Source organism: Strix aluco, chromosome 3 (genome assembly GCF_031877795.1).
Source record: "Strix aluco isolate bStrAlu1 chromosome 3, bStrAlu1.hap1, whole genome shotgun sequence".
NCBI lineage: Eukaryota > Metazoa > Chordata > Aves > Strigiformes > Strigidae > Strix > Strix aluco.
This window is the reverse complement of record NC_133933.1, coordinates 12,051,437-12,079,239: the sequence shown is the minus strand read 5'-3', so window position 1 is coordinate 12,079,239 and position 27,803 is coordinate 12,051,437. Positions and strand designations below refer to the sequence as shown.

General features: G+C 41.7%; 2 protein-coding genes across 20 annotated transcripts in view; both read left to right on the top strand.

The window, feature by feature from the left end:
- The window catches only part of MAP4K3 (mitogen-activated protein kinase kinase kinase kinase 3), an 82,230-nt gene extending 66,447 nt beyond the window's left edge, over positions 1-15,783 (top strand). For 7 of the 14 annotated variants that reach the window (XM_074817414.1, XM_074817418.1, XM_074817416.1 and 4 more), the window contains 8 exons: positions 773-831; positions 3,332-3,435; positions 4,208-4,379; positions 6,923-6,991; positions 7,104-7,196; positions 9,439-9,509; positions 12,165-12,220; positions 12,365-14,285. In XM_074817414.1, coding sequence (XP_074673515.1) covers positions 773-831; positions 3,332-3,435; positions 4,208-4,379; positions 6,923-6,991; positions 7,104-7,196; positions 9,439-9,509; positions 12,165-12,220; positions 12,365-12,569 — 829 coding nt within the window. In that variant the 3' untranslated portion in view covers positions 12,570-14,285. The other 7 variants (XM_074817420.1, XM_074817419.1, XM_074817417.1 and 4 more) reach the window with 6 other exon arrangements.
- A 1,796-nt stretch (positions 15,784-17,579) lies between these two features.
- The window catches only part of SOS1 (SOS Ras/Rac guanine nucleotide exchange factor 1), a 57,338-nt gene continuing 47,114 nt past the window's right edge, over positions 17,580-27,803 (top strand). The window contains exons 1-2 of one of the 6 annotated variants that reach the window (XM_074817401.1): positions 17,580-18,032; positions 22,744-22,833. In XM_074817401.1, coding sequence (XP_074673502.1) covers positions 17,946-18,032; positions 22,744-22,833 — 177 coding nt within the window. In that variant the 5' untranslated portion in view covers positions 17,580-17,945. Of the gene's footprint in view, positions 18,033-18,228; positions 19,540-20,936; positions 21,088-22,743; positions 22,834-27,803 lie in introns of those variants that run through there. The other 5 variants (XM_074817407.1, XM_074817405.1, XM_074817406.1 and 2 more) reach the window with 5 other exon arrangements.

The following is a 27,803-nucleotide window of genomic DNA, read 5'->3' as shown; positions in this document are numbered from 1 at the left end:
TATTGTCAAGGCTACTGTAGCCAATATCCATATTGTCTGTCATCTTATAGTCTGTGTAGAAACACTGATTCCCACTATCATCACAACATTTTCCCTGGCTTATCTGATAAATTTTCAAGTAATTGTTTTCATGATTTCTCAGGGAGTGTCCCCTGCACATCAGAAAAGATCTTGCAAAGCTGCCTTGCAGTCCTCCTTCAGACCTCCTCTTGAAACGCATGCTGTGCTGCCTGTGAAAAGTTTTGCAAAATTTAAGGTGTTGGTTTTGCAAGGACTGGACCAGCAAGCTATCCAGTACAGCATCTTTTCCTACACCGCTTGGGTCCATGTGTCCTGTCTTTGAACTATAATGTCCTTGGGACAAGAGCGGCCTTCATGTTGTCTGTAGTATCCAACACAAGATGCAATAAGTTACAGCATTACAAAGAAGAATGATCATGGGAGTACCAATAGACTATCCAGGCATGTGTAGAAATACATATAATAGCAAGACATAGTGGTAAATGATGCTTGCAGGTACTGAGGCACCTATTCTTCTCCATTCCTGACTTTTAACTGCATTCATAATGCTGTATAACTAAGCAGCATCTCGGTGCTAACAGAGGAGTCACCATGTATGTTCTAGGCATATCGTTTTGAGAAGAAATACACAAATAAATACAGTTTTAGGTTTTTGGGCGGGCAAATATAATTTTCCCACCACCAACTCTCTAAAAAACAAATTCATTCAATTCTTTTAGTTGATCAATAATTCTGTATTTATATCTTGTAGGAAGTTTGCAGTGTCTACAAAAATTCCTGACACTAAATGGTGTCAGAAGTGTTGTGTTGGTAAGTAAAGATCTGAAGACTAAATGCCAAGAAACAGTACAAATGGTGACAGTATTAAGATTACTGAGTCAGGTTTAAGAGGTAAAGGGAGAAGAGACTTGTCATTATTATGAAACTATGCATCTGCAGACAGTGAGCTTGTTTAGGTTAGTCCTTGCATTTAAGCAGTGAAAACTTTCCCATTTCGCTCTTTATTTATTTGTGTCTTTAGATAATTCTCAAGAAATGCAGAGAAGGAGAATGCATGTCAAATTTCAACCAGCCCTCAGGAAGAACCTAATCTCCATGGATGGAGTGACTTAAGTTACCATCAGGTTTAAGTAGCCTGATTTCCTAGCACAAGTTCCAGTTACCAATATTGGATGATAAAAAGCGAGGAAGATCTTCAGTTCTTTGAGGACTGTGTTGTCTCTGAAGCCTTTATAGTGTGTTCAGAGTGCCAGCTATCGAAGTGTCAAAGCTGGACTGTGTTGAGACATGTTTTAAAAGGGGGATGGGGCAGATAGATTCAAACAAACAACTGAACGGAAAAACACAAAACAAAGCAGGAAACAGACCTATGGATGATCTCTTAGGGTCAGGCTCTTGTCCCTGGAAATGTTTCACCTGGTGTTCCATAATCAAATGTACAGTGTGATGAGTTGTATTATACAGATTTTTCAGAGACTCAGTGGTAAGGGAGCATCTGTCATTTATCCTCCCACAATTCTCCTCGGTATTGCTAAAACATCTGATGTTTGTTATCACTTCTTTGTCCAGCTCACCCGTTAAAACTTGGCTTTTTCTGGGATACAAATTCTCTAGGGTGTGGTAGGGTGTTAACAGTATGTACTGTGTATGTCCAGGCCTTGCCCTAATTGAGGCATCTAGTCAAGCTGTGAGTGTTAATGGCTGCTGAAGTGAACACCTGAAGGGGAGGATTGACAGAGATCAGAGTAGGGACAAAGGCTGGCTTTCTGATGTGAAAATTAATTTGGAAGTTTGTATGTTTTCAGGTCCCTATGAAATGAGAAACCTGGTCATGTGCTCCTCTGTAATCTTACAGTTTCTGTACTAACAGGCACAGAATTTAACAAGTGGGACTTGGCATTTATTAGGGGTAGTCTGCTGTCCTGGCATTCAGAGATAGCTAGCCTAATAAGCCTGGAGTCCTTCTTGCATGATAGGTGTAAGTGATAATTTGTGATGGCAACAAGGGTGGCTGCAAAAGGCAGGTCCAAGGGGAGAAATTATAGATTCCCCTCTCCTGCCTTACTTACTATGTGCAGCCTGAGCCTCCATTCCTGCTGGCAGTTAAGTATCCCTTTGGCCTGGGGGAAGCAGCAGTGCCACAGGAGGCAGAAAAAGACCAGGGCTTCTGGTCTTGTTTCTCCACCTTACGAGTGTTGCTAGTTGCATGTTTTGTGGTTTCTGCTGCTGAGTTCAGCCTTAACAAAGGTCATGCCAAGTTATGTGCTGCAGTTTGTAGTCTCTTTGATTGATGATGAGTGAGAACTTGGATTAATGAAATTAAGCTTTGATGTTTAATGTGCTAAGCGGTTGCTAGTGGATTTCCTTGGCAGTAATGCATGAGCATATTTCACTTAGTACTGGATTGTAGAAGCTCGTTATCTGAACTGTTTTGTTAATTGCCGGATGGCCCACAGTCACTTTACTGCACTTCAAAATCTGGTCTTTAGTTGTAATTGTACAAAGTAGCACTTGTTCCTCTTAATGGATATGCTGGCAGTGCTTAAGGAGTAAAATTTTGTCGATACTGTAGAATTAAAGTTGTGAAATTTCAGGTATCAGTGCCCAGTTTTGCAACTTTATTGTTCTCTTCCCATTTTTAATTGAGTTCTGACAAACAATGGGAAAAGAGCAGTTGAGTGGAAATAGATGATGTCACTTAAAAACCTGGATTTCCTGCTGATCTAGAAGTGTTCAGCAGAAATATAGAGCTCCCGGATTTCAGACTTGCTGTGACAGTGCTTGGAAGGCGGCTGAACAGTTCCCATGTGACAGGGATTGTTGGGTAACTGCTGGATAACTGTGTCATAGAAAAAGCCATTCTTTAACAGCTTCTCATGATGATTTGGAGATAGCTTAGGCAAACCAACATGGTGGAGTAAGATACTTCAAGTGTGTGTGTGGCCAACTATTTTTTTTTTTAAGACTATCTAAAATAGTAAATCCCACCTACCAGTCTAAAGAAACAACAATAAACTTTGAGTTGGAGAGGTACCACAGTGCTCTTGTGGGAGTCATGTTTATTATGGCTTATTTGGCATCAGCTACTAGTTGTTCATGCCTGGTGGAAGGGCAGCCCCTGCTCCAGCATGCTCACTGTCACCATTTTCATAGTGTGGATGTTGACTTTTCAGCAGCTTCCTTATATAAAAATTAGAGTGGTGGTGGTGGATGTTTTCCAAAACTGTATGGACTGTTACTTAGTTGGAAATTGTTTGTAATTTGTATTTACTTAATACACTAATGTACTCTACCTCTCCTTTTTTGGCAGTGAGGAATCCCTACACAGGCCACAAGTACCTTTGTGGAGCGCTACAGTCCAGCATTGTTTTGTTAGAATGGGTTGAACCAATGCAAAAATTTATGTTAATCAAGGTAATATTACAATAAGCTGAAATACTTTTGTGTTCAGTTCTATTTATCTCGTAGTGACTTGTTGAGAGTAAGTATTAGCCATTTCTTGAGTCATTAGACTTTTCTCTTGGTTTCTGTTAAATTACACTGAAAATAGCTATTTAAATATGTACTATCTAACTCAAAATACTTATAGGAATGTTCTTGGTTTTGTGGTGCACTTCAGTTAAACAACAAAGCCCCTCTCTCTGTGAACATGTTGCCTTTTAGTTTCACAGTAAAAAAACGGCTGACAGAGACATTGCAGAGTGGAGTGCTAACATCAGTTAACAGGGGGCTTGCTCCCATACCAGAGAGAAGGTGGCCACTTATTCGATGCTTTGTGACACTGGAGATGCCCAGAAATGCTTGTTATCTCCCTATCTGACACCACCTGAAGAGATGGAGCTAGGGTGGACTTGTGTTTGTAGAGAGGCAGCTGCTGTAACTTCATTGGCCTGGGAAACAAGGCTTAGAGACTCCATACCGGTATAGCGCTCTTGTCACCTGTAAGCAGATGCACAGGACACAGGTGATGAAAGACATGCTGTCTTATTTTAACTGAATCGGCATGAAGACTCTCTAAAGCTTCTTAACTCAGGCTTTTTGTATCTATCAATTACTGTTACCCGAAGAAGTAAACATAATGTTACAAAATGTATGGCATAAAATTTGCCATACAGTTTAAATAGCTAATAGCAATTCAGACTAAACTTGTTTCCCTTCTAATATCTATTTTGATTTCTTAATCTAGCACATAGATTTTCCTGTACCTTGTCCGCTGAGATTGTTTGAAATGCTGGTAGTCCCCGAGCAGGAATTCCCATTAGTTTGTGTCGGTGTCAGTAGAGGAAGAGACTTCAACCAGGTGGTGAAGTTTGAGACTGTCAACCCAAATTCTACCTCTTCGTGGTTTACAGAAACAGGTTTGTGTGCTGTTGTAATTGCATTCAGAAGTGTTTCTTGCTCTTGTATTATAGCTGAAGCACTAGAAAGGTGGTTTTATCTGAGGAAACTAATGGTTAAATCATTAAGGCTAAGTGATCATTGTAAGTTCTCCATTTAAAGGGGTATCTGGTTGTTTGGATGTTTCTACTTGTTGAATTCATTTGATTTCTTGATATTTTTGAGTATAGCAGAGGGTGCACTTGTGGTTTCTTGCATTTTCATAAATCAGACTGTACTTGACTGTTATCCACTGTGCTGTTCTGTGCTCTACCCTGGTACCATGACTTCTGTTTTCTTTAATAGATTTTAATAGAATCCGTTCTGAGTAATTTTTTTCAGCATCTCTGTAGATGTGGTTTGGCTCTCCTGCAATAAGCCAGTGTGTTTAGAAATGGTGTTATCAGCCTTCTGCTGAAAGAGAGCATATTTCTGTTCTTCCAATGTTTATGGAAAGTGAAATGGATTAGGTCCGCTGGTAGCAGGAAACCAAGTACCTGTCCATCACTTTTATGGTGCTATGAATAAGGAGGCCACCATCTGAGCAACAGTAGAAGTTCTCTTTTAAGAAGGAAATGTGCTAAGAATTACTATTTTAGAGTTGCAGGGTTCCCCACTAAACCTAGATACAGTGGTGAGGTGACCCCAGTCATAGCTTGCAGGTTTAGAAGCAGTAAATAGCTTTGTTATTACCAGGCATAGAGCCCCTTTTGATCCATGAGGAATTATACATGGCCGTGTGCTGGCATGTACATGTGTATGAGTCCAGCCAATTGTATACCATGGAATTCACTGAGAACAACAGTTTCCACTAGAAAGGTGCCTGCTGACTTCCTTGCTGCTGAAAAGTGCAGCAGATTTTGACACAGTTTAAAGCATAGTTACAAAAAGCAAAATGATCAGTGGATGGCCAATTAAAGTGCATTTTATTTGCAAACTCTTACATATATTTCTGTAACTGTGTGACTTCAGTAGAGTCCATAAAATAACATGCTGAAGAGAAATTTTTTGACCCATAATGTCTTGTTGTCATTCTTCTCACAGTATTGTCAGCATCAGTGTGTAAATACAAGAATAGTAATTCCTTCCCGGTTCCTTTTTTATTAATGTGGAAAACTTAACATTGCATTGTGCCTTCCAAAATTCTTTAGCTTCCTTGAATCATTTGTGTGTTATGTGTATGTTGTTATTTTCTCCTATTTGTTTGACTCTAAACCCTCCTGTTGTATTGGTTTATTCCTGTCCCCTGCTGGCAGAAGAGCAATAATGCAATGAAACAGATTTTTCAGTGGTTTTTAAATGAGGAAAGTGTACTATATGGTCACAAATAGCTTCCATCAAATAGTAGTTTTCATTGTTTGACATTTGACATTTTTTTGTAAATGTCTGATAAAAACGTTTTAAAAAAATTAGCTGGCAGAGACTTACTGCAGGGTTTTTTTCCCCTTGCTATCCTTCTCCTGTTAACTCCAGCCAGTGCAGTGCATGTTTCCACATTGCATAATGTGGTTGCACAGATGTATATCCTCTAGTCCTTCTGTTGCATGCTTTCATCATGGCTGTATCCACCTTTGGTTAAGATCATGCATTAGAAATTGATTAAGATCATAAATATATACCTTCCAAGACAAACTGCAAAAAAGAGTTGGAGGGACCATCTCAAGGACCACACTTCTGTCATCATCCTTGAGTTTTTTTGCTTCTCAACAGAATCACGGATTTTATTATTTAACTGAAAGCTGCTTTCATATTTTAGGTAACACGCTCTAATTTCTCATCTCTAACAGATGTAACGAGTGTCTCTTTTCTGTATGAAAGAATGCCTACAGAATCACTGGCAGTAATGCTGAATTAGTATGAGCTGCTTTTTTGTGTAGTTTTAGCAAACAAATGGTGCAAAACTACACTTCTCTTTTGATTTGACATGTCCACTAATCACTTGTGGGTCAGATCCCCCTGTTTGCTGTGATGGAGACTGCTGCAGCTGTAACCCAGAAGAGAGTAAGGTAACCCTTTTTTTTTTTTTAAGAGTTTGGAGAAGAAAATAATTCCCTATTTTTGGAAAATCTGAGAATGGAGAGTCTGCAAATAGCAGCAAGAATTAAATACTGATATGAAAGTTCCTACCAAGATTTAGAAATAAAGGCAGAAGAAAAATGCAATGAAACAGCATTCAGGTTTAGTGTGGACAGTGTCATATATCGGCCTTTTTATGCAACAGCAATATTAAATGACACCAAGAGAGAATAAAGGGAGAACAATGTACATGTGAGTTTGCTTTTGTGACATGGCTCAGAAAAGGCTGGATTAAGTCCATACTTTAATATTACAGTTTCAGTTTTCCTGTCACAGCCAACATGTTGGATAAGTGGACATGCCTCTCTAAGAGAAGAGAAATGTCACTGGTGATTATTTTAAGTAGATAAAAACACACTAACCCATTAAATTGTTTCAATCTCTAGAACTTCCATTTCAAATTTCATGCTAATTTATGTTATGAACTAACACTGTCATTTTTTTATAGACACTACAGAGACAAGTGTTGTACATGTAACACAGCTGGAGAGAGATACCATTTTGGTGTGTTTGGATTGTAAGTTTTAGTATCAACTAAATATATACGTATGCATGTACTGCATACTGTCTGCCTTCAAATTAGATAATATATTGAAGATTCTTTATGACATATCCTGTTTATTGTCTAGGTTGTATAAAAATAGTGAATCTCCAAGGCAGGTTAAAATCCAGCCGCAAACTGTCATCGGAGCTCACATTTGACTTTCAGATTGAATCAATAGGTAAGTTGCATTTCATCATTAATATTGAATATCTGGATAGACTAGATAGCTGGGCAATTGCCAACCGTATGGAATTTAACAAGAGCAAATGCTGGATTCTGCACCTGGCACAAGGTAATCCTGGTTATTCGTATAAATTGGGGGATGAGAGGCTGGAGAGCAGCCCTGCAGAAAGAGATCTGGGGGTTTGGGTTGATGGCAAGCTGAAGATGAGTCAACAGTGTGCCCTGGCAGCCCAAAGGGCCAACCGTGTCCTGTGGTGCATCACGAACAGCACAGCTAGGCAGATGAGGAGGGTGATTGCCCCACTCTACACTGCACTGTACTGTGTACAGTTTTGGACAGCTCAATATAAGAAGGACATCATACTACTAGAGCATGTCCAGAGGATGGCGACCCAGGTGGTGAACGGTCTCAAGGGCAAGACTTACAAGGAACAGCTGAGGTCACCTGATTTGTTCAGCTTGGAGAAGAGAAGGCTGAGGTGTGACTTCATCGCAGTCTACAACTTTCTCAAGGTGGGCAACAGAGGGGGAGGTGCTGATCTCCTCTCTCTGGTGACCAGCAATAGGACATGTGGAAATGGTGTGAAGCTGTGTCAGGGGAAGTTCAGATTAGACATTAGGAAAAGGTTCTTCACTCAGAAGGTGGTCAGTCACTGGAACAGGCTCCCCACAGAAGTGGTCACAGCACCAAGCCTGTCGGAGTTCAAGGAGCGTCTGGACAAAGCTCTTAGTCATTTGCTTTAGTTTTAGGTGGTGCTGTGAGGAGCAGGGAGTTGGACTCTGATTCTCATGGGTCCCTTCCAACTAGAGATATTCTATGATTAACTTGTTTACTGTTACAGAACAGAATTTGAGATGCTAACTGTCAGGTCTTTACATTTGGAACACTCACACATTTCACTTTGTGGGAGAAGGCTCAGGAAAGGTTCAGCACACTTCCCTAGGAGCAACTGCAATAGAGGAATAACCCTGGAGTCTCCCCTGATTAGGCCAGTGTCTTGAGAATATAATGGAAACCTTCAGCCTCTAAAGGAGTACCTTAACACAACCTACATAAACTCTGTGAATCACTCATGGCTAATTCATTCTGCATGTGTGTTCACGCAGTCTGTTTTTATAAAGCAGCTCAGAGACTAAATTATATGATATGTTACACTTTGCATAAACTTTGGTTTTTTGTGAAGAATCTGAATGAATTAGATTTGTGAAACAGAAAGACAGAACACGTTTATTTTGACAGTGCTCTAGTGGTTACATACCTGAATTGCATCGCATGCTTTTGAAAGAGGGATGAGGAACGATGTGTACCCGGATGGAGGGTAGCACCAGAAGAGGAGGAACAGTGGGAACAAAAATAATAAGTTGGAGGGAATTTGCTTCTGAGGAGAAGCTTTAAAGTTTCACACACTTCAAACATAATGTCCCACAGAGGAGAGGACAAAAAACCATTGTCATGGAAAACATTACTTTTATGGCTTCTGTTGGTTAGGAGTATGTGTACTTGAAGCTGCTCACTGTGGGACCTCTGCATGTACTGTAGTTCTCTCTGCTCATCACAAACGAGCTACCAGTGTCCTGTTATGGCCTGATAGTGTCTCCAGAGAGCTCTGCTTTCTTTCCTGCATACCTGCCCAGAGACAGGATGCTGGATGCAGGTGGGACAGATTCTTTCTGGGGACCTACATACTTGCCCTCTCTTTGGGGAAGGCTATAGACCCATTTCCTTTCACAGCGTTCAAATACAGACTTCTCACCACATTTGTGGCAAGGGGAAGGACTGGGAGGTAGAGGGCTCTGTGAAACTTTGCATTGCTATTGCAGGACTGTATTAGCCAATAGTTGCTGTGAAAGTGAAAAATGTCACTGCAAGTATCCCTGTAACTTTTCTGCTAAAATTCAATATATATTTTCTGCTATTGTTAGAATGAGGTGGGGTTTCCCATTCAAAGGAAAGAACATGTTTAGGACTAGACAGAAGGACAGTTTTGGAACTTTTTCTGGTTGGGTGGGAATATTTTTAAACCCCGCTCATTAAACAAACAAATAAATATATAAATGCACCTACTTTTGAGGCAGGTTCAGCAGTTCCTGTGAGACGTTTTGCAGTCTGTGTAGGTGAATGTGATACAATAAAACATACATGTACAAATTTCAAAATTGCAGTCCTATGCGTTTGGCCTTAAAAGCATGAGTTGACATTATGCTCCAAAACTGATTACAGTGTTCTTTGTTACCAGTCTGTCTACAGGACAGCGTGTTAGCATTCTGGAAACATGGCATGCAAGGAAGGAGTTTTAGATCAAATGAGGTGAGTATTGCATTTTGCTTCAGATTCTGGCTTCTAATATAAGGCAAGTAGAGCATAAATGCATAATGCTGTGGTCTGAAAAAGAGTAAAAAATTTCAGTAACTTCCTAGCTTAGACCTGGAAGCTCAAGTCTCATTCAAAGCATGTTTCATAAGCCCCTGTCAAGTCTAACATACAAAGCAGAAAGCGACAAGAGACCAGGCCATGATGCCATAAGAAATATCCAAGCTTAATTCTTGATAACATTAATCTTCACCTTAAATTGCTTTGAAGACCAGTGAGAGTCCTTTAGCTTCTTGCATGTGGATACCAACATCTGGGCTTTGCCAGTGATTGCACGCTCCACTGCTGAGCTTTAGATTTTTGTTGAATGAGTTGCCCTTTTTTGTTTAATTTCTTCCATGATCCCTTGACTTACGAATACTTCGAAGGTTTTAGTGCCCAGCTTTCATAAGAAGTGTTTTCCATTCTCTGGAGAAAAATGTCAGATTGACCTAAAGATTTTTTCTAAAATTTCTGTGTAGTCTGTTTTTTCAGCCAGTTCGATGTGATTTTTAGACATAGTTAAACCATTATAAGTACCTTCCCAACTCCTTTTTTTTTTTCTTGCTGCAAACCTTGTGCATCTATGTGTTAGTGGAAATGCCTTGCTTTGTGGGATTTTAATGAGTCTTTTAATTTGGTTATTAAAGAACGTTTACAAACTTCACCGGTTGTTTCATCAGTGTCACATTGGCTGAGAAATTGAGCTCATTATGACTAATTGTATTTTAAGGTACACATACAGTCACACCATGACAAGCTTAGATATACTCCACATCATTACACAACTACATCTGCTTGCACAAAGCCACAGTTGACCTAATCTGTGCTGACGGTCTTCCCTCTTTGTGGGAAGTTGGACCAAAGGCTAGAGTCAGACTACGTCTTATTTCAAAGTCTGCAAATGGTTCTTGTGGAATTTGCGTATGTTTGATCCTGAGGCATGATTGTCCTTCTCCCAAGAACTCATAATGGTGAACTGCAGCACCTTGATGTTTAGCACAGGAGGAGATGACGCAGCTAGGCACTTCTCCAACTCCAGACTCCTGCTAGCAGCATTCTGCAAGGCTGGGTGGATTACTCCGCTCAGTAGCTCTTATCCGGTTGTTGGAGGACATGCCCCAGAGTGCTGCAGCGCAAGTGGATGCTTTATATTGTTTATGTAAAGCATAAGGAACACTGTCTTCTTGCTTTGTTACTGTCAAGCCAAAGCCAGCACCTAAATGAAGAACAGAAGGCAGAACTGAGCTGTTGTCAGAAAGCAACCCACTCAAAACTTTTTCCCTGTAGAACATCTATAGGGTAAGCTCTCAGACCTTTTTAAATCTCTTCTCTACTGGCTGTCCTACTAGCCGTAGCAGTTAAGAGAAAAAATAAACTCATTTTCATCTGTAATGAATCTGAAAAACCTGCATTACCAGGCATTTTTCTTGACTGTATTTTTTTCTTTTTTTCTTGACCCTATTCATTACTTTGGGTGAATTTTATACTATGTAGTATGTAGGAAGTGGTTACATGGGACAAAAACCTGGCCAACCTAACTTTGCAGCACATTTGTCTTTGAAGATATTATTAGTTCAGATTCCCTAATCTAATAATAGTTTGCCTAACTGGGGATGATTTGAGCTGCTTCCAAAGTTATTTCTTTCCACAACCATGACCTTCCACGGTGGTTTGATTGAGTGAGAAGAATGAAACAGGGAACTGTGTGAATTCTGAGACAAGACGCTCAAAATTTGGGCCAAGATTGTACAGACTCAGCCCCACAACAAGCAGGAAGTAATTTTCTTAACAGAATGGGGAACTTCGTTTTTGTGAATTAAAATTCTCTTGCGAGTTCTCTGTGCCAGAAGTGAATTCACTAAGTCAGCTCACACTACAAGGATCTGGGAAGGAAAGAAGAATCTATTCTTTCCTCAAGAATGTGAAATGTGGCTTTGTAGAAAAGGAGCTTTGTAAACAGTGCTGCCCGTTCACAGTGTGACTTTGGAGTACGCGGTGAGCTTTGTTTGACTTTATTGATTAATATATTTTCTTTGGTGCTTTGGTATTCATGTGATCATAAAGATGGATCATACAAGTACAATTCACTCACAGTAAACAAAGGTTTATTGCACTAGTCTGAAATGTCAAAATACTATGTTTGCTTTTCACAATGGGCATAAGTACCACAAATTAGATTATGTCTGTCTTAAGGTTTTCAGAATGTGAACTTAACTGCATCATTACTATGATTCAGAATTTCAGCAAAATGCATTTTATGTGTAATTTACCTGACCCATTTTGGATATGTAGAGTGAGACAAATTGCAACCTACAGCTACCTATTTCAGTCATGGTTGTAAAAATAATTGCACCGGTAGCTCGGATGCTGTGCAATGCTGAGCCTTGCTGTTGTGCTTGCAGTTTCTACCAGAGGAATTCACATAGTGCGGCAGGATTTATGGAAAACTGTTAGATCTCATTTAAAAGTGACAGTTGCATTAATTTCTGTAGTGAATTTAAATCAGCAGTAAATTGGTAACATCATAGTCAATTCTTTTCTCTAGGTTGGTTTTAAACACAAAAACACTTGTGTACTTAACCTGTAAACACTTGTCTTATTTTTGTCTAGATCACACAAGAAATTTCTGATAATACGAGGATATTCAGGCTTCTGGGATCTGACAGGTATGAAAAGAAGTGAACATGTCATGATAAAATAGAAGAATAATGTGTGTTCATCCTGCCTTGTAAAAGTTCTTTTTGCTTGTTTCTTGTGATTCCTTTTTTAGCCATCTTACTTATTCCTTTATGTACATGTTTGCCTTTCAGCCCTTCAAGTTTACTTCTCCTTCTTCAAAAAAAGCCCCCCAAAAAGTCTTCTAAAAGTGTTTGTGGGCTTCCAGAAGCACTCAGGCATGCTAGCAAGCTTGTATTTGGCTGCAGTCACAATCTCCAGGAATGTATTCCTTTTTGTGCTGTAATTGTTATGATTAATTTGGTGAAAGCTTTACTTTCAGATGCTCTGCTGCAGTAGCTTACCAAGATCTACTTTTTGAGACAAATATAAAAAAATACTAAAAATGTAAATACCTCACTTTCACCCCCAGAAATGAACTCTACCAGTTGTCCTCCCATCGTGACAGCTCAGGTCTTGTAAGAGCTCTTAATAATTATCATTGTAGCTGTTCTTTGGCATCTGCTTTACAGGACACTACCACCATGTCTGTCTGACCCATCAGATACCAACTTGCCAAGTCAGTAACTGCTATTTTAGGAGTGTCACTGACTTCCTCAACTTTCTCTACCCTGCTGTCAAACTTTGTACTTCTGTAACAGCCACAAAAACAGCCAATGTTTAGTCTTCTGGGGAGTGCATTCTGACATGATGGTTTCACCAGTAATGTATTCGTATGAGGTGCAAAGATAGGCTTTCATTTTTGAGAATTGTCTCCGTCTTACGCCATTCACAGTAAACTCACTTTCTTGTGGCATCTTAGAACTACCAAAAAGGCTTCACATCAACCAGAGGTTTTCCCCATAATCTGCTTCTCCAAGCTTGATGCTTCTCCAAGCCTTGTAATTACCCATAACATCAACAGCAGTGAATGGTGCTGTGGATTTATCAGCTAGCTACCAGCAATTTTTGCCACTTGGGGGTTGAGGATTCTGCCTTACGTGCAATCCCTGACAGCTTTTTGGTGATGGGTAGTTGTAATAAATACTCATCTCTGACCCAAGGGTTTTACTCTCTGTTCCAGTGATGTGTGCATTGAGCTCAGCTTTATTATCTCATTTCTCTTAGTTGTTGAGAGGCAGCACAGCTTAATTTAAAAACAAGTCTGACTTCACAATGGAGCATGACATTGCAAATGGAAAAATAATGGAAAAATAATGGAAAATTAATGGAAAATTAATTCAATCATGAACATCCTGGTCCATTTAGCAGCTTTTGCAGTTCTTGCCTGATTAAAAAATGTCAAATCATTTGTGAAACAGAATTGTGACTGCTAATTTCTCTCCTTTGAAGAGAAAGGTCTGATCTAGGACATTCCTTATGGTCTTTGCAGTTGTAGTGTAAGTCCAGCTAACGCAGTCTTCTGTCTCCAATGCTGGACAAAAGTGGGTGGCAAGAAAAGAGTAAGAGAGAGGATTCTGCACATAGCGATCTTTTCCTTGAGGACTCTCTCAACCTGCAAGTCTTTGTCTCTGGGACTTCAAGAGCTAGAGGAAGTTTCTGTGGATTTAGGTTACCTGGGCTCAGGGAAAGACTAGAAATGCTCACAGAAGAGTCAGCTTTGGTCATCTGTCATGACCAATGGCAGAGGGCAGACTTAACAACTTCCAGCCTGGTTAGCTTTGCAAAGCTTCTGGGGAAGCACAAGCCCGGGCAGTAGAAGAGTGATGGACACTCTTCAGAAGCCCCCACTGAAAGGACAAGAGGCAACAGGCATACGCTGCAGCAAGGGAAATTCCAGCTTGATAAAAGAGGGTAAAACATCATGGTGAGGGTGACTGAACACTGCAGTAGGAGCCCAGAGAGGCTGTGGGAGATCCTTGGACACCTTGTCTGCACAACACCCTGAGCTAGCTTTGAGGTTGGCCTTGCTTTGAGCAGCTTTTGGACTAGAGGCATCCAGGGAAGGAGAAGTGACCACTCATCAGATGGATCCTGGGAAAGAATATTTACAGTTATATCCAGGGATGTGTTTTAAATGAAGGCTTACTTGACATTGTGGCTTTTTTATTTTCATTTTAGGGTCGTGGTGCTGGAGAGTAGGCCGACGGATAACCCAACAGCCAACAGCAATTTATATATCCTGGCAGGGCATGAGAACAGTTACTGAGATCAGCATATGGCAGGCAGCTAGCTCACCATGACAAGAGAATGCTCCTGCTGCAGCAGTATTCATGGCTAAAATTGCACAAAAGCTGCAGTAACCCCACTTCAGTTACTTTATAATTTATTGTGGCATGAGAGGAAGACAACAGTTGTTTGTGGTATGGACACATAAGCATTATGATACCACAGAAGTGCTTCATTTACTGTTATGTAATCTTTGTACATACGCAGTATTTTTCAGTGAAACTTGCTGAAGACCTACACTGACTTTCTGTAGATAGCGGTCCTCCTGTTAAGTACAAGTGTCTTACCTGTACAGATGTAAAAGTCACTGAGGATGCAAAAATTAAATCGGGGTACTATTTTAAGGACTTCTCATGTGTTTATTATAAAGTGGGATGCTAGCAACAAATATAGTACATTTAACAACACTATTGTATTTTATTATATGTAATTTACTAATACAAATAAATCTTAACTTTTAGAAATTGTAACCAAGGCTGTAATCAGATTACAATCTTGTTTTAATTTTGATGCAACACACTGGTGTTCATGTTTGCACAACGTATTGAGATGTGATGTATTTAGTCACAAAGGTAAGCTGTGACTTTGTGGAATATGACTTGGGCTTCAAAGTTCCTTTAGTTTATTTGGGTAGTTTTCTTTGTGAAGCAAACCAGTTAAACACCTGTATTTTTATATTTAATTAAAACTCTCCTTACGATTACTTCTCTGTGCTTGAAAACAATGCTTTCTGGATGGGCGTCAGTCCCAGACTAGTGGTACCTGGCTGTAACACTCCAATAGGTGTTTGAATTATAATTGTACACAATGATAAAAATTAGTATTACTGTTTGTCTTACTAAGTAATTTCATATCATAATGAAAAGTAGCAACATTCCACATTGTGGAAATGGCTCAAAGATGTTGCCATTTTGACTTTTTTTTTGGCCTTACAACCATTTTCTTACTTTTCTTGATTTATGATGTTAACACATGGCCAAAATAATTTAGTTACTACCTCATTCAAACAATATAATGGTTACTACGCATCACAGGAACTCAGTTTTGATCAGAAGTATTTTTGATTGCTATTTTCCAATGGAGTATGTAAATGCCAAGTTTTAACAAAATGCAAACATTTGACTCCTTTTTTTGTATATGTTCTTTATATTTTACTGTGATAATATATACTAAAACCAAACTAAACGTGATTTATGACCTGCATTATTGTTGTGATTGGTTATGCTTTTAAATATGTTCCCTAATGTATATAATGTAAAATAAACTTTTTTTAACATGGTGTTGTAAAATTAGATTATCACCTGCACTAATTTACCACGTAAGACTAAAATGGAACATACTGAGTTTTGAATTCTGCTATTAAATGTTTGTGCCAAACACAGAAGCTGGGCATTTGTGAGTGTATGAATGGTCAGACCGCTGGAGCTCAACTCAATTTAGGCCATAGCACTTCAGGGTAGGCATTAATACCCTTTTGACGTACAGGCAGTGGGTATATGTATTTGAGAGAAGTCTTTCCAAATTCCAGCTTGTTTAATTTCTTCCTTCCATTGCTAAACCTGCAATTGCCATGAACTGAAAAAGCACTGAAAGCCAGCAGAGGAAGGCTATCACCTGGTGCTGGTGGTTCCGGGTGGAGGGAGAGCTTGGGCCCAGGCTGTACTGTGGCCTTGCTGAATGTTTGAACCAACTGAACACAGTGCCTGCGATCTCACATTACTCAATGCTGCTTTGAAGGAAAGAGATGCTATAGACCATTCACTGGTATTTAGGAGTCCTGGCACTTTCATCTCCAAATGGAATCTGCTGGAGGGCAGAGCAGTGATGCAGTTTTACACTGTGTGTTGCACATACTTGGGAGCAGCTGAAGATTTAAACTTCAACAGACTGATTTTTCCATCATAAGGCAGCAACTGCAACAGCTCCATAGTCTCTCTGATGCTGTGATGGTGTCCCTGAATGCATACCATTCCTGACAGGTGTCTGCACAACCAGCCCTTGAGATGAATGGAGTATCAACACTCTCTCTAAGCAATCTCTGTGGGTACTTTGCTCTCCTCCCTTAGCTGGTTCTAAACCTTGCTTCCAGTGACCAGTGAAGGTTTTCATACATCTATCTCCCTCCCTGTGCTCCCCAACAGCAGCTCTCTGTTTCTTATTTTGGTCCCCGGGCTCTCCCAGGCCCTTTGTCTTTGCCTTGTGAAACAGCACAATGATTTGCTTTTAATCTCCAGCATTGTCTTTCTCCCTCTCCCTGCCAGGCCCTGCAGACCACCATGGACTTCGTCCTGTTTAAACCACTGGCCTTTGTTTGCATTCTGGCTTTGCTTTTTCTGGCCTTTTTTCCTAGAACCAACTGTACTTTTCATGCTTGAGGCTGTTTGTTATCTGATCTTGGTTCCCCCTGTGAGATCATGTGTCTTTCATACAGAGCTCTCCAGGGAAGGGTAACACCATCCCACCGCCCCCAGCTCTAAGCAGACAGTTGGTTGTCACAGGTGGATGCCATCTCCTTGTGCTCCAGGTCACCCTGGTAAGGGAGGCTGGCAAGAAGCTGGCAGTGAGGAAGTCAGCCATGGTCTAGAGGGAGCAAAGCCTCAGGGGCGTTATTATCAGCACACCCACAGAGGCACTAGCTTGGAGAGGGGTTGAGGGGCCTTGCCTGCCCCAGAAGAGTTCCACTGGCATTTGACATGGAGCCAAAGCCCTCTCTCTTCCCCAGACCTCCACAGGGCTGTGTGGGGCCACTGCCCCTCCACTACCCGACCCTCCCTTGATGGGCACGGCCCGTAGCCTGGCCTGTGTGGCTGAGGCCTGGGCCAAGGGCTCCCCAGCGCCCAATCCCCTCTCCAAAGGCCGGGCCCCAGGGTGGCTCGGCGGCTGCTGAGGGGGGCAGGCAGAGCTGAGGCTGCACGCTGGAGTGGCCGGGGGCTGCACGGCGGTTCCCGGGCGGCGGGTGGCTCGCAGGCCTCCACTGGTGCCGGCCCGGCCAGGAAACGCTGGCGGTTCCGCGGAGCTGCACGGCACCTCCCTCCGACAGGGGGCGCGCGCGGCGGGAGACGGTGTGGCCGCCTCGTGAAGTCACTTCCGCTGGGAGGCAGGCTCTGACCACGCGTTGCCGGGGCGCAGGCGCGGCCGGTGCTGTCCGCCGTTGCAGGGCGCATGCGCTGCGGCCGCCAACCGTGCGGAGTGAGGACAGGATCCTGGAGAGCGGGGAGGCGGCGGCGCTCGTGCCCCGGGTGCCCGGCTCCGCCCCTCGCGGCCCGCGCGCTGCGTGACCCCGCTCCCGCCGGCCCCTCCCGCTGCCCACCGCCGCCCCCCTCCCCCCTCCCCGGGGAGACCACCGAGAGCTGGGGGCGGGGAATGCGGCAGCTGCCACCTCCCCCCGCCGCTGCGGGCCTGCCGCCGCCGGCCCCGGCGGTGGGGGGCCGCTGGGCCTCCTGCTGAGGGGCACCGAGCCCTCCCGCGGCGGCCTCCTTGCGGGGCCCGGCGGGCCCGCCCCGCCCCGCCTGCCCGCCTCCCGAGCGGGCCGGGCCCGGCGGCACCATGCAGGCGCAGCCGCTGCTCTACGAGTTCTTCAGCGAAGAGAACGCGCCTAAGTGGCGGGGGCTTCTGGTGCCCGCCCTCAAGAAGGTGAGGGGGAGCGGGGTCCCCCGCCCGCCCCGGCGGGCTGGGCCGTGGGAGTGGACTATCGGTCTGGGGCCCATCGCAGCGGCCCGGCCTCGGCGCGGGGTGGGCCGCGGCCGGCGCGGCGCCTCGGCCCAGCCGGGTCAGCGGGGTTGGCCGAAGCACCCCGCGCTCCGGAAGCGGCTTCAGGGCTCGGCAGGGGGTCAGTCGTTCCCGGCGGGCGACTTGCCTTGGTGGGTGCCCCGGAGGGGAGGCCCCCCGCGCAGCGCGCGGGAGCCGCGCTGGGGCGACGCTCCGGCAGACGGAGCCGTGTAAATAAAAGCTGGTTTATGGACACGCGGGCCCTAGCCCTGCTGTGCCCAGAAGGAAGCAAGTAGTGCTGCTGCGGGTTTCTGCTGGGCTCCCTTAGCGCCTAGAAGTGACACGGTTGGGGGTGGGGGGATTGTTATGATGAACTGCTGAGAGAATTTTGGTTAATTAGTGTTCGGGCTTAATGACTTTTAGTTAAGCTTCTCTTAGTTTAAATACGTTTTTGCTGAGGAGGCCTCATTAGGACAAACTAGCAAGTCTTGCTCCCTCAGGATGGTGAAGCTTGTTCCCGTGGTGTGGAAAGAATTTATTCAGAAGAGAGAAAAAATGGTGAGGGCTCCTCTTCCACTTCTGCAGCCAGAATCAGAAAGTGGAAGGCTTAAAAAACGAGAGGTTTCTAACACCATTGCTTGAACTGGCTTCAGATTGCAGAACTGGACACTTTTTAGTGGGTACACAGTGATGCTTTATGAGTCTGTCCAGTTACAGTGATTAACTGCAACTTTTGCATAGAAGACTTGCTCCTAGGGCTATTTGAACTATTGCATCCTCCAGTATGGATTGGAAGTCTCAAATGTTGAAGTTGTGCTCATTCAGTATTTCTTCCTGATTTCCTCATGCAATGTATTGCCTTGCTTTTCTGGGCATGCTGTATGAGGTCTCCAGCACTGTGCAGTTTCATTCAGTTCTTGGAAGTCTTCTTACTTGTTTTGTCCGTAGCATGTACTGTTAATGTCTTACCCCTGATCAGTAGTCACTTCTTTGAAACTACTTCTGCACTAACCGTACAACTCACTGCTTCTTGTGCTTGTAAGCACTTGGATAGCCATCCAGCTGGAGCCTGCTTGGAAACTGGAGCTACCCAAGGTCTCAACCAGACAGAGCTTATTCCTTTAGAGGATGGTTTACTCTGTGATGTAGCAGGGGTTTGTCAAATTTGGAATGAGGTTCAGTGCTAACTACTGGAGGACATAGAGTGAGGATTTGAGGCAAGTATGAGCTCAGACTTTGAAATTACTTGCTACATCTGAAGTGCAAGATTTCTTCCTGATGGACAAGCTGTTTGTGGAATCACCCTGCATTAAAGATGCTTGCTGAAGGAGTTGAATAAATTCCTTGGAGGGAAAAGGAATTCTGGAGTCTGAAGTCAACAGAGAAGGCTAATGATGACAAGCTACCCAGGATGACAAACTGGCCCTGCAAGGTATAGTTGTCTTGGTTTTGTTGTGCTTTCTTACTGTAGACAGGTGGCAGGAAGGAGGTGGAGTTAGTTCTGAAGGCTTCACACTCAAACGTGCAACTGTCTGGTGGGTGTTAACTCCTTTAAGCTCAGTTCTTCATGAGATCACCACCTGTTTCGTATCTCAGGCTATTGCCCCCTGTGCTCCAGGAGCAGAGTCTTCTGCTGGTTACTATTGCTGTCCTTAGAAATGAAGAATCTGTCTGTATTGTCACCTGCTTTACTGAACAGCCAAATACTTGAGTTACAGGAAAACTAAATGGCAGATGAAAATAGTAAATTATTATGTTATTGGCTTCTTTATTAATGGAGAAACCAAATTAGGTATTTTACTAACTTATACAGGTACAAGTAGTGTTGGTTAGGGTGTTTAGCCCTGATAAAGGCCCTGTAAAGTAATGAATCTGTCATAGGCGGCAGATAAAACGATGAACATAGCAGCATACTTGCTTTGACAATCATCTGTTAGTGTTCACAAGACAGGTGCGATACTGCAGCTTTGCAGCCAGTGGGTTTGAGGCACTGACCAAAGCCAAAGATCTGAGATGTACCTGGAGGCCAGCATGTGGGACTAGTAAAGGAGAGAATGTGGCAGGATACACCAGTGAGCTCAAATGGCAGAACTGTCCTGTGAGGAAACAAGTGCCTTGTGGCTTTGATTTGCCAGAGCATGCTATCTCAGTAGGAGTCAGATTATCTGAAGCTCATATATCTCCTGTTGTTACTAGAGGAGAACCTTTCCTTTGTTTCCCCTGTTAGCTGATCAGAAGCTGACAGTCATTCTCAGGTAGTGACAGCAAGCTGCTTTCTGAACGCCACCTTGAAACCAGGTTGATGCACAAACAGGATTGTGATGATTTCCTGCATAGCTGGAGATGAGACTTAATAGTTTGGGAAGACCTGTGTTGAATTAATATCTCCAGAAAGTGGCATTTAATTTAACATTGTTAAAGTATATATATCAGGATGGAGTGTTCACAGCTATTAGGGAAAGCTGCCACGTGTGGACTGAATCATTAAAATGCCATTGCCCTTTTGTAACTGTGGATTGGCTTGTAATGCAGAGCTCAAACTACAGCCTTGGAATCACTTTCTTAAAAAATTGGTATTGTTGAATCATTGCAATAGCTTCCTTTTTTCCAATGAGTTATTTTGATTCTTTTTTTTTTATCAAGCAACAAAACCAAGAATATGTAGTAAGAATAAATCTCTTCCTACATCAACAAATTCTTAGGAGATTATGCCTTGTATTTCATTAGACATGAACCTTAACAATAGAACTGTATTTGCATTGAACAGCTGCATTTGCAAAAAGCAGCTCTTGTACCGTTCAGATCATAATGTAATCCCTTTTCTTCCAGTTATCCTTCAGATGCTGTCAAGATTGACTTCAGTGCACTCAGTTAGGAAGAAAATGATGTGTACTGAGATGCTTCTCTGTCTGGTCACGTGTTATTTTGAAGCAGCAAAAGAGGAGTGTTGCTGGCAAAAGACAGTAATCATGATGATGAGGTACAAGAAAAGGAAGTAAGAATAACAACTGGTGTCTGAAGTTGTAGTTGCAGAGACAGACAGAAGGTGTGATGCTGGGGCTGAAGATGGAGGATTCAGGACATACAAAACATCAGAGCCCTTGAGTGGCTGGAGATGGAGATACATGGCTTTTAATACACCTTGGAAAATGGACTCAGAAGAGACACCTACAAAGTGATGCCTCTTCCAACACTAGTGTTCTTTCACTAGTGAATTTATACTCTTTATTCTGGCTGTAACCTTTTGGATAGTTTTTCCTAAATGCCTTTTCTTGTGGCTTCATCTTGCTTGTATAACTCTTGTTTATGCAGTCAGAATTTTTCTCTATGTCTATGACTTGCTTCTTCACTTATATGTTGGTTTTTACAGTAGAAAGCATGTCATTCTTACTGATTGATACCTTAAGCAATTCAGTGATTGAGAAAAAGAGAAGAACTGTCTTACCATACAGATATTCTGCTGTTTGTGTACCTCAAGTTGTTTTGAATCAGTTGAGCAATCAACAGGGATTTCTTGGCTGGATTTGTTGTGGTCAAAATGATTGGAGTGATGTGGCTTGACAGCTGAGGGGGTTTTGCTCCTTCAGTTAAGGAAGTTCTTTCAGACATTGTGCTTCCAGGTACTCTGTATTGTATAGTTAGTCTTCTGTACCTTTCATGGAACAAAAGAGACTAGGAAAGCTGCTTCAGTGTCTACAGAGTGCTCTGGAAGCTGTGGCTGACAAAGATATTTCTACCTGGCTTTTAATCACCTAGTTCTTAAAATCAATGATAGTCCAGTTGCCACTTCCTAATCAGAATGGCACTACTTATTCTTGTCACATCTTCACTGCATATGTAGAACATCTTTAATTTCTGATCACTTTGGGTTCTCTGTTCTTCTGATGGTTGTGGAGGATAAAGTCAGGATCCTCCTACGGTTCAAGTCTTTACTGTTAAGTTTTTTCACATGCTCACTAGTGCAGCGTAATACTGCTACCTTGATACATCAAGAGAAATGTTAGCAAAAATCTGAGTCTCGTGGCCTCAGTGAATTATTACTGAAGCATGGTTCCAAGATATTTGTATTTTGTTTAATTTACTGGATTTTTAATTGATCAGGGTAACAAAGCATGGACAGGACTGCCAAATATCAGCTGAGATGTACAAGAATAGAAGAAAAAACCTTTTTATGGGTGCTTACACTATGAGAACGCTCATCCATGCAGTCTGTATATAAAATATTTCATCCTGGAGTGTTTTAGTGATAAGCAGTTGCTTGTCAGTAGCTTTGTAGTCACTGAGGGAAGATTAACAAAAAATATGTTGAGTAAAAATAAGGTTATAAGATTAGTGAAGACTTTCAAAGTTACCAAAATGAAGATAATTTCCCTCCCTCTGCCCCCACCCCCCCCCCCCCCGCTCTGTGGCCAAGTCATTTCTACTAATAATCCATTGAATAAACTGTGTCTGCAAAGGTTTAGAAAATGTTATGTTTAGAAAAGTGCTAGTTTACTAGTTTAGAAAAATGCTCATAATCATTAAAGTTTCACCCTCTCTAGTGCTCTGGAAAACAGCTTGGCCTGTTGTCTCATTACAGCTCTGCCTTTTTATTATCAAAATGCTGTGGTAAATATGATTTTTTTTTTTCCTTTAGACACTGTCTTACAAGGACTTCAGCCGCCACCAAGGAAGACTGGCAGTGCGGCAGTACCTGTATTCAGCAGTGAAGCGCAGTTGCTCTTTAGTAGGCATTGGTTTTTGGTTCATACTGTGACTTCTTGCCAGAATCCCAGAGGATGGGTAGTCTTGCCCAGATATGAAAAACAGTATCTCTAACCAATAGTAGATGCTTTGTTTTTATTTTTGTTTGTTATGTAGCTTTAGAATTATTTCCTTCTGTTACGCACTCTTCTGAAGCTGATGGAACTTCTGCTGCTCCTGATGGGACTCAGTTTGGTATTGTTCTCTCTGCGGCCTTTCACATATAAGATTTTTCTGGTGTGTTCTGTATTTAGCAGAACTGAAAACCGCAAGCCTGATTACATTGATTGTTAATGATGATTTGGGAACGTTACGCTGGTGTTTTTGTGTAATACGTGAAGTTGCTTTAAGAAGTCCGTGGAGAGGTTTTTTTCATTGCAAGTTGAATTTTTTCAGTTTTAAAATCAACATAGATCAGCCTTTTGCTCATGACCGAGTGAGGAAGAGGTAGCTGAAAACTTTTGCTTGTTTGGTGTCAGTTGGATTGTTAAATTCACTGTTCGAGTCTGTCTTTCTTACCTGTTTTCAAACACCTCTTTCTAGTGCAGAATGAGCTGCTGAGTGTCAGTCTAGACCAGTGGTTTGGGTTATCTTGTGACCAGCCTAGGAGTTGTTCTGTTGGACCAGTCAGAGACCAAGCCTCTGTGTAAGCTGGAGCTGTTCAATCTGCTTTAACTGAAACTTGTTTCTGGGTTTGGTCTAGATCCCTACTGCTTCACATGAGGCTTTGGGAGTGTTTATGTTCTGATTTATTAGGTAGAGTTTGAAAGGAATGGTTTGAGAAAGCTTTATGTAAAATAAGTTGCTAAGGGTTATAAAGTAAGATCAGATATATTTATCTTTGTATTATTCATTAAGCACTTTTTTTTAGTTGGTTTAACTGACTTTTTCTGACAGTTTAGATTTATGGTTGCCTAATTTTTAAGGTCGTACCATTCCTGATAGAAATTCCTTGCTTTTGTTGATTTTTTTTATTTTTTTTTAAGGGAAGGAGGAAAAAAAAGCCAAGTGATCATATCGTAGGATTTTCCTGAAGTGCTATGAATTTTCTTAAGCAGGCACTGCTTGTCTCTGCTCGTGTTCTTAAACAGAGCATGAAAAGCTGTTCAACAAATGCTGGCTCTGCTTATCTTCAAATAAAGAAAGTCCTAGTCATTTCCCTTTTGAGAATTAAAAAAGGCTGAGAAGACTGAACATTCAAAAAAGTGATGAGATGAGTGAAAACAGAGGTGTGGAGGCAGGGATTTGTAGCTGATGTAGATCGTATTTACCTCTTGGAATTTGTTGGGGTATTTCAAAGAGTAGAAGCTTTTGTGAAAAGATCTTAAGCTGCTTTTTTAGTAAATTCCCTTACAAGATAGACATTTTGGTGTGTGTGTGTAGGAGGAAAGGGAAGGGTTCTGTCATAATTTAAGGGAAGTTAGAAGTTGTTAGTCTCTTTTTATTATATGTATTCCTAATATAGGACTGTGAAGGATGTGGTGGGATTTAAGCCATACTCCTTTTCAAGGGTGATAAGACAGGGTGGCCCAGTTTTTTTAATTTAAAATCTGAGCTGACTCTATGAGAAAGGTGGAAATCCCCTGGTAACTTGATCTTCTTTTTTGAAACTGGTCGTGTGACAGTGTATGCTAACAGATGTTCTAATTTCTTGTCTTCTCTTACTAAATCTTGCATCTTACCCAGTCTTGCATCACATCTTAGGTAATGGACTTCTTGGGACTTGCTTTGAATACCCTTAAATAACACTTTCACTGTCAGTCTGAGCCTTTAAGTACTACAGTAGTGCAGATACTAAAATCACACGTTTCTGTTATAATTGTACACCAAGCTATCCTGTAATTTTCCTTGTTAGTCTATTTGTTGTCTTTCTTTTGCTTATACGAGTTTGAACCCTAAATGATACTAAATCTCACTTAAGTAGCGGTGAAGCTTATTTACTACCTACCTAATATAGATAAACTATGCTGGCAAGCCAATGGCACCTCATGATTTTTTTCTCTGTGTCACGACCCGGATTGGAAGCCCAGAGAGTCGCAATGGTTCTGTGATCTCCTTGGGTTAAATTAAGGTGAAACAACACCAAACGACCAGTTAAAACGATTTACTTGTGGTAGAAAGCAATTTAACCTTGGAAAAGGGTAATAAGCAATGTGGTCTCTTATAAGTCTATAAGAAAGAAAAGAAAAATAAAGGAGAGAAAGAGAGTCAAAGAAATCCAGATCACCACCCCTGGATCCAGCGTTGTCTCAAGTCTCGTAATCTTGGGTGGTGGGTGCACACACAGCAAAGTTTCTGTCGCCTTTTAAGTTCATCTTATCAACTGATTAGCGTACTAGACAAAGAGAGGCAGGTATTCCACAAACTCATTTCCATGAGAGACGAGGAAAAAGGTGGAGCATGGGTTCTGTGCATGCATTGAGGGGAATGGGGTGCACCACCCCTTGTCCAACTGAGTCAGTGGTCGCTCACCCTGTCCTCTGTTCCCACAGATTTTTGCTGACTTCATGCTTCTTGAGCAATCATCCAGCTTCTGGGTCAGAAATGCTTACCTCTTCTCAGGCCTTATCACCTCTTCGGCTTACACAGTGGAGCCAATGATTAGTGGTCCTTGTGCTTGATGAGAAACATTTGGTTTCACTCAGTCCATGTTTCCCCCCTTTGAGGCTTATCTAAGGAATCTGTCAATACAACTGCAAGGGAGTAGGGGGTGCATCCTTCGATACACTCCTTCTTCCTTGGGTGACATTCCTTAGACTAATCACAAAGGCCACAGCTTGTCCCTGGGGTTTCCTGTGTTGATGGATGTTTGAGGCATTACTTCCTTCAGTTCCTTACACTCTGCTGAGGTGGATATTCTACTAAAGCAGAGCTTGGTAGTGCCAGAAGATGATGGCCTTTGAGAATAATGATGTAATTGCACACCCCCCACCCCCCCCCCCCCCCCCCAAACTTTTGCTTAGGAAAAATGTTTTGAGCTTAACCTACTCCTAGTTCAGGAGATAATTATTGTTGACTCTGTTTTGGCTGATTTGGATAATGTTTCAGGTCACAGCCTGATGTGGTATTTTTGTTTGTTCTTATTCCTATAGGCTCTGTTACAGACCAAAAGAGTTGTGTGAGGCTATTGAAGTCTACAGTCTGTTTTCTAAGTAAAGGAGAAAATAAAGCTGCTCTTCGTAACTCCGGTTTATCATGCTCTGTATTTTTACTGTCAGATTGACTTGGTAATTTAACACTCTCCAAAATACAAAGTACTGGAGTATACTGCAGGGAGAATGTAATACAAATTTGTTCTGTTCAGCTTTAAAAAATACATTAAAGGCAGTATCTTCCAGGCAGCTCAGATCAGCTCTGATCTTTAAGAGAATACTTCTGCAAGTCTGTAATTTCTGCTGTTAAGATGTTCCAAGCTGGTACAGTATTTGATGTCAGTCTTTGAATTGTAAATAATGTTTGGGACTGCTGGACGTTCTGTTACTTGGGTACCTTCACAAATATACTCTGTAGCTGTGCATGGTGGAAGTTCTTGGGGAAGAATGAAACTGTTGGCATAATCAAACGTTAGCTAGTCAAATGAAGAGTTCTCCTGTTCTATTTGTACCAGAGTGCTTTTAAGTTAAAAAATCAATAATTTCTAGGGTTTTTTTAAAGACATACTGCATAAGGGCGTACAGTCTGCAAAAAACTAAATGCATGATCTAGCATATTTAAATCTCAACAGCAGTTAAATGAGCACCAGAGCTATGCCCAGACATGAAGTTTGCAAACTAATGAGTGCCTTAGCAGGCAAGTGGATTTCTATTTGAGGCTGTTCTGTGTTTGAACTTTGTAACATTTAATTCTTGCTATAGATGCACACAGGAATGAAAATTCAAGTGTGAAATTAAATAATTATGGCACCAGTATTTTAATATAAGCATGGGTTTAATGTTTGGATGAGACAGATTGTTGGATTTTGGTTTAAGGTGGTTAAGCTCTTGTGTTAGTGATTGAGAGAACTGGAGGCATTTTGAGTTTTGTGCAGTGGAATGGCAAAATGATGAAATTGGGGCTTCAAAGATGTGTTGCAAAAGTTAGCCGTCAGCTTGCTCTGGCATAGTATTTGCCATCAGTGTAGGATTGAGATTAAATTGCATGTCTGTTTAAGCTCTAAAGCACTGAGCTTTGCGTACCTGACATTTCAACTGGTTAAAACTGTGCTATTTTGTGAACTATCAAAGTGCAGAGGAAAGCTATACTGGAGGCTTGTTTCCAAAGTTAAATGACTGGAAAAATAATAGGAGGAGCAAGGAGGATCGTGCCTCAGTGGATTTACACCAGTGAGACTTTATGGACAGTTATGACATACAAATTAAACATATTAGGACCAAACTTTCAAAAGCTCTGAACTTCTACTTAATGCCAGGACAACTCTTTGACCTTTTTTGAAATTTTTTTACTCTAGAGGCTGACGACTTTTTAAAAATCGGTATGGAAACAAACTTCTAAACCAATCTTATTTTAGTGAGAGCTAATTGAGAATGGATTAAATAATTTGCAGGGTAATACTGCTGAAATCATTGCTTTTTCAGTAGTGCTCTCCCTGTGGAAAAATTTCTGTATTTCATTGTTATATATTGAGTGACGAACAATGAGTTGTAAAAGGGAGAAAACCCCAGTCTAAAATGCCTTGTATAAACAGTGGTTTAAGAGCTAGGGAAGAAAGATAAATATATGTAGGGCTTTTAAACAGTTTTCCTAATTGCACTGCTAAGCACTGTTATTAGTTAGCTGTTTTCTTGACATTAGATGTCACTTACAGGGATTTGAGTTCATTTAACACTTGAGATTTGTATTTCTGCTAGGCTTAGATGAGTGTTTCACTCATGTTTGTCTGGTGTGGCTTAATAGAGCTACCTTTTGGGTTGGATTTTTCTGAGCTGTTTGGCTCATTCTTTCGTCATCTTTTTT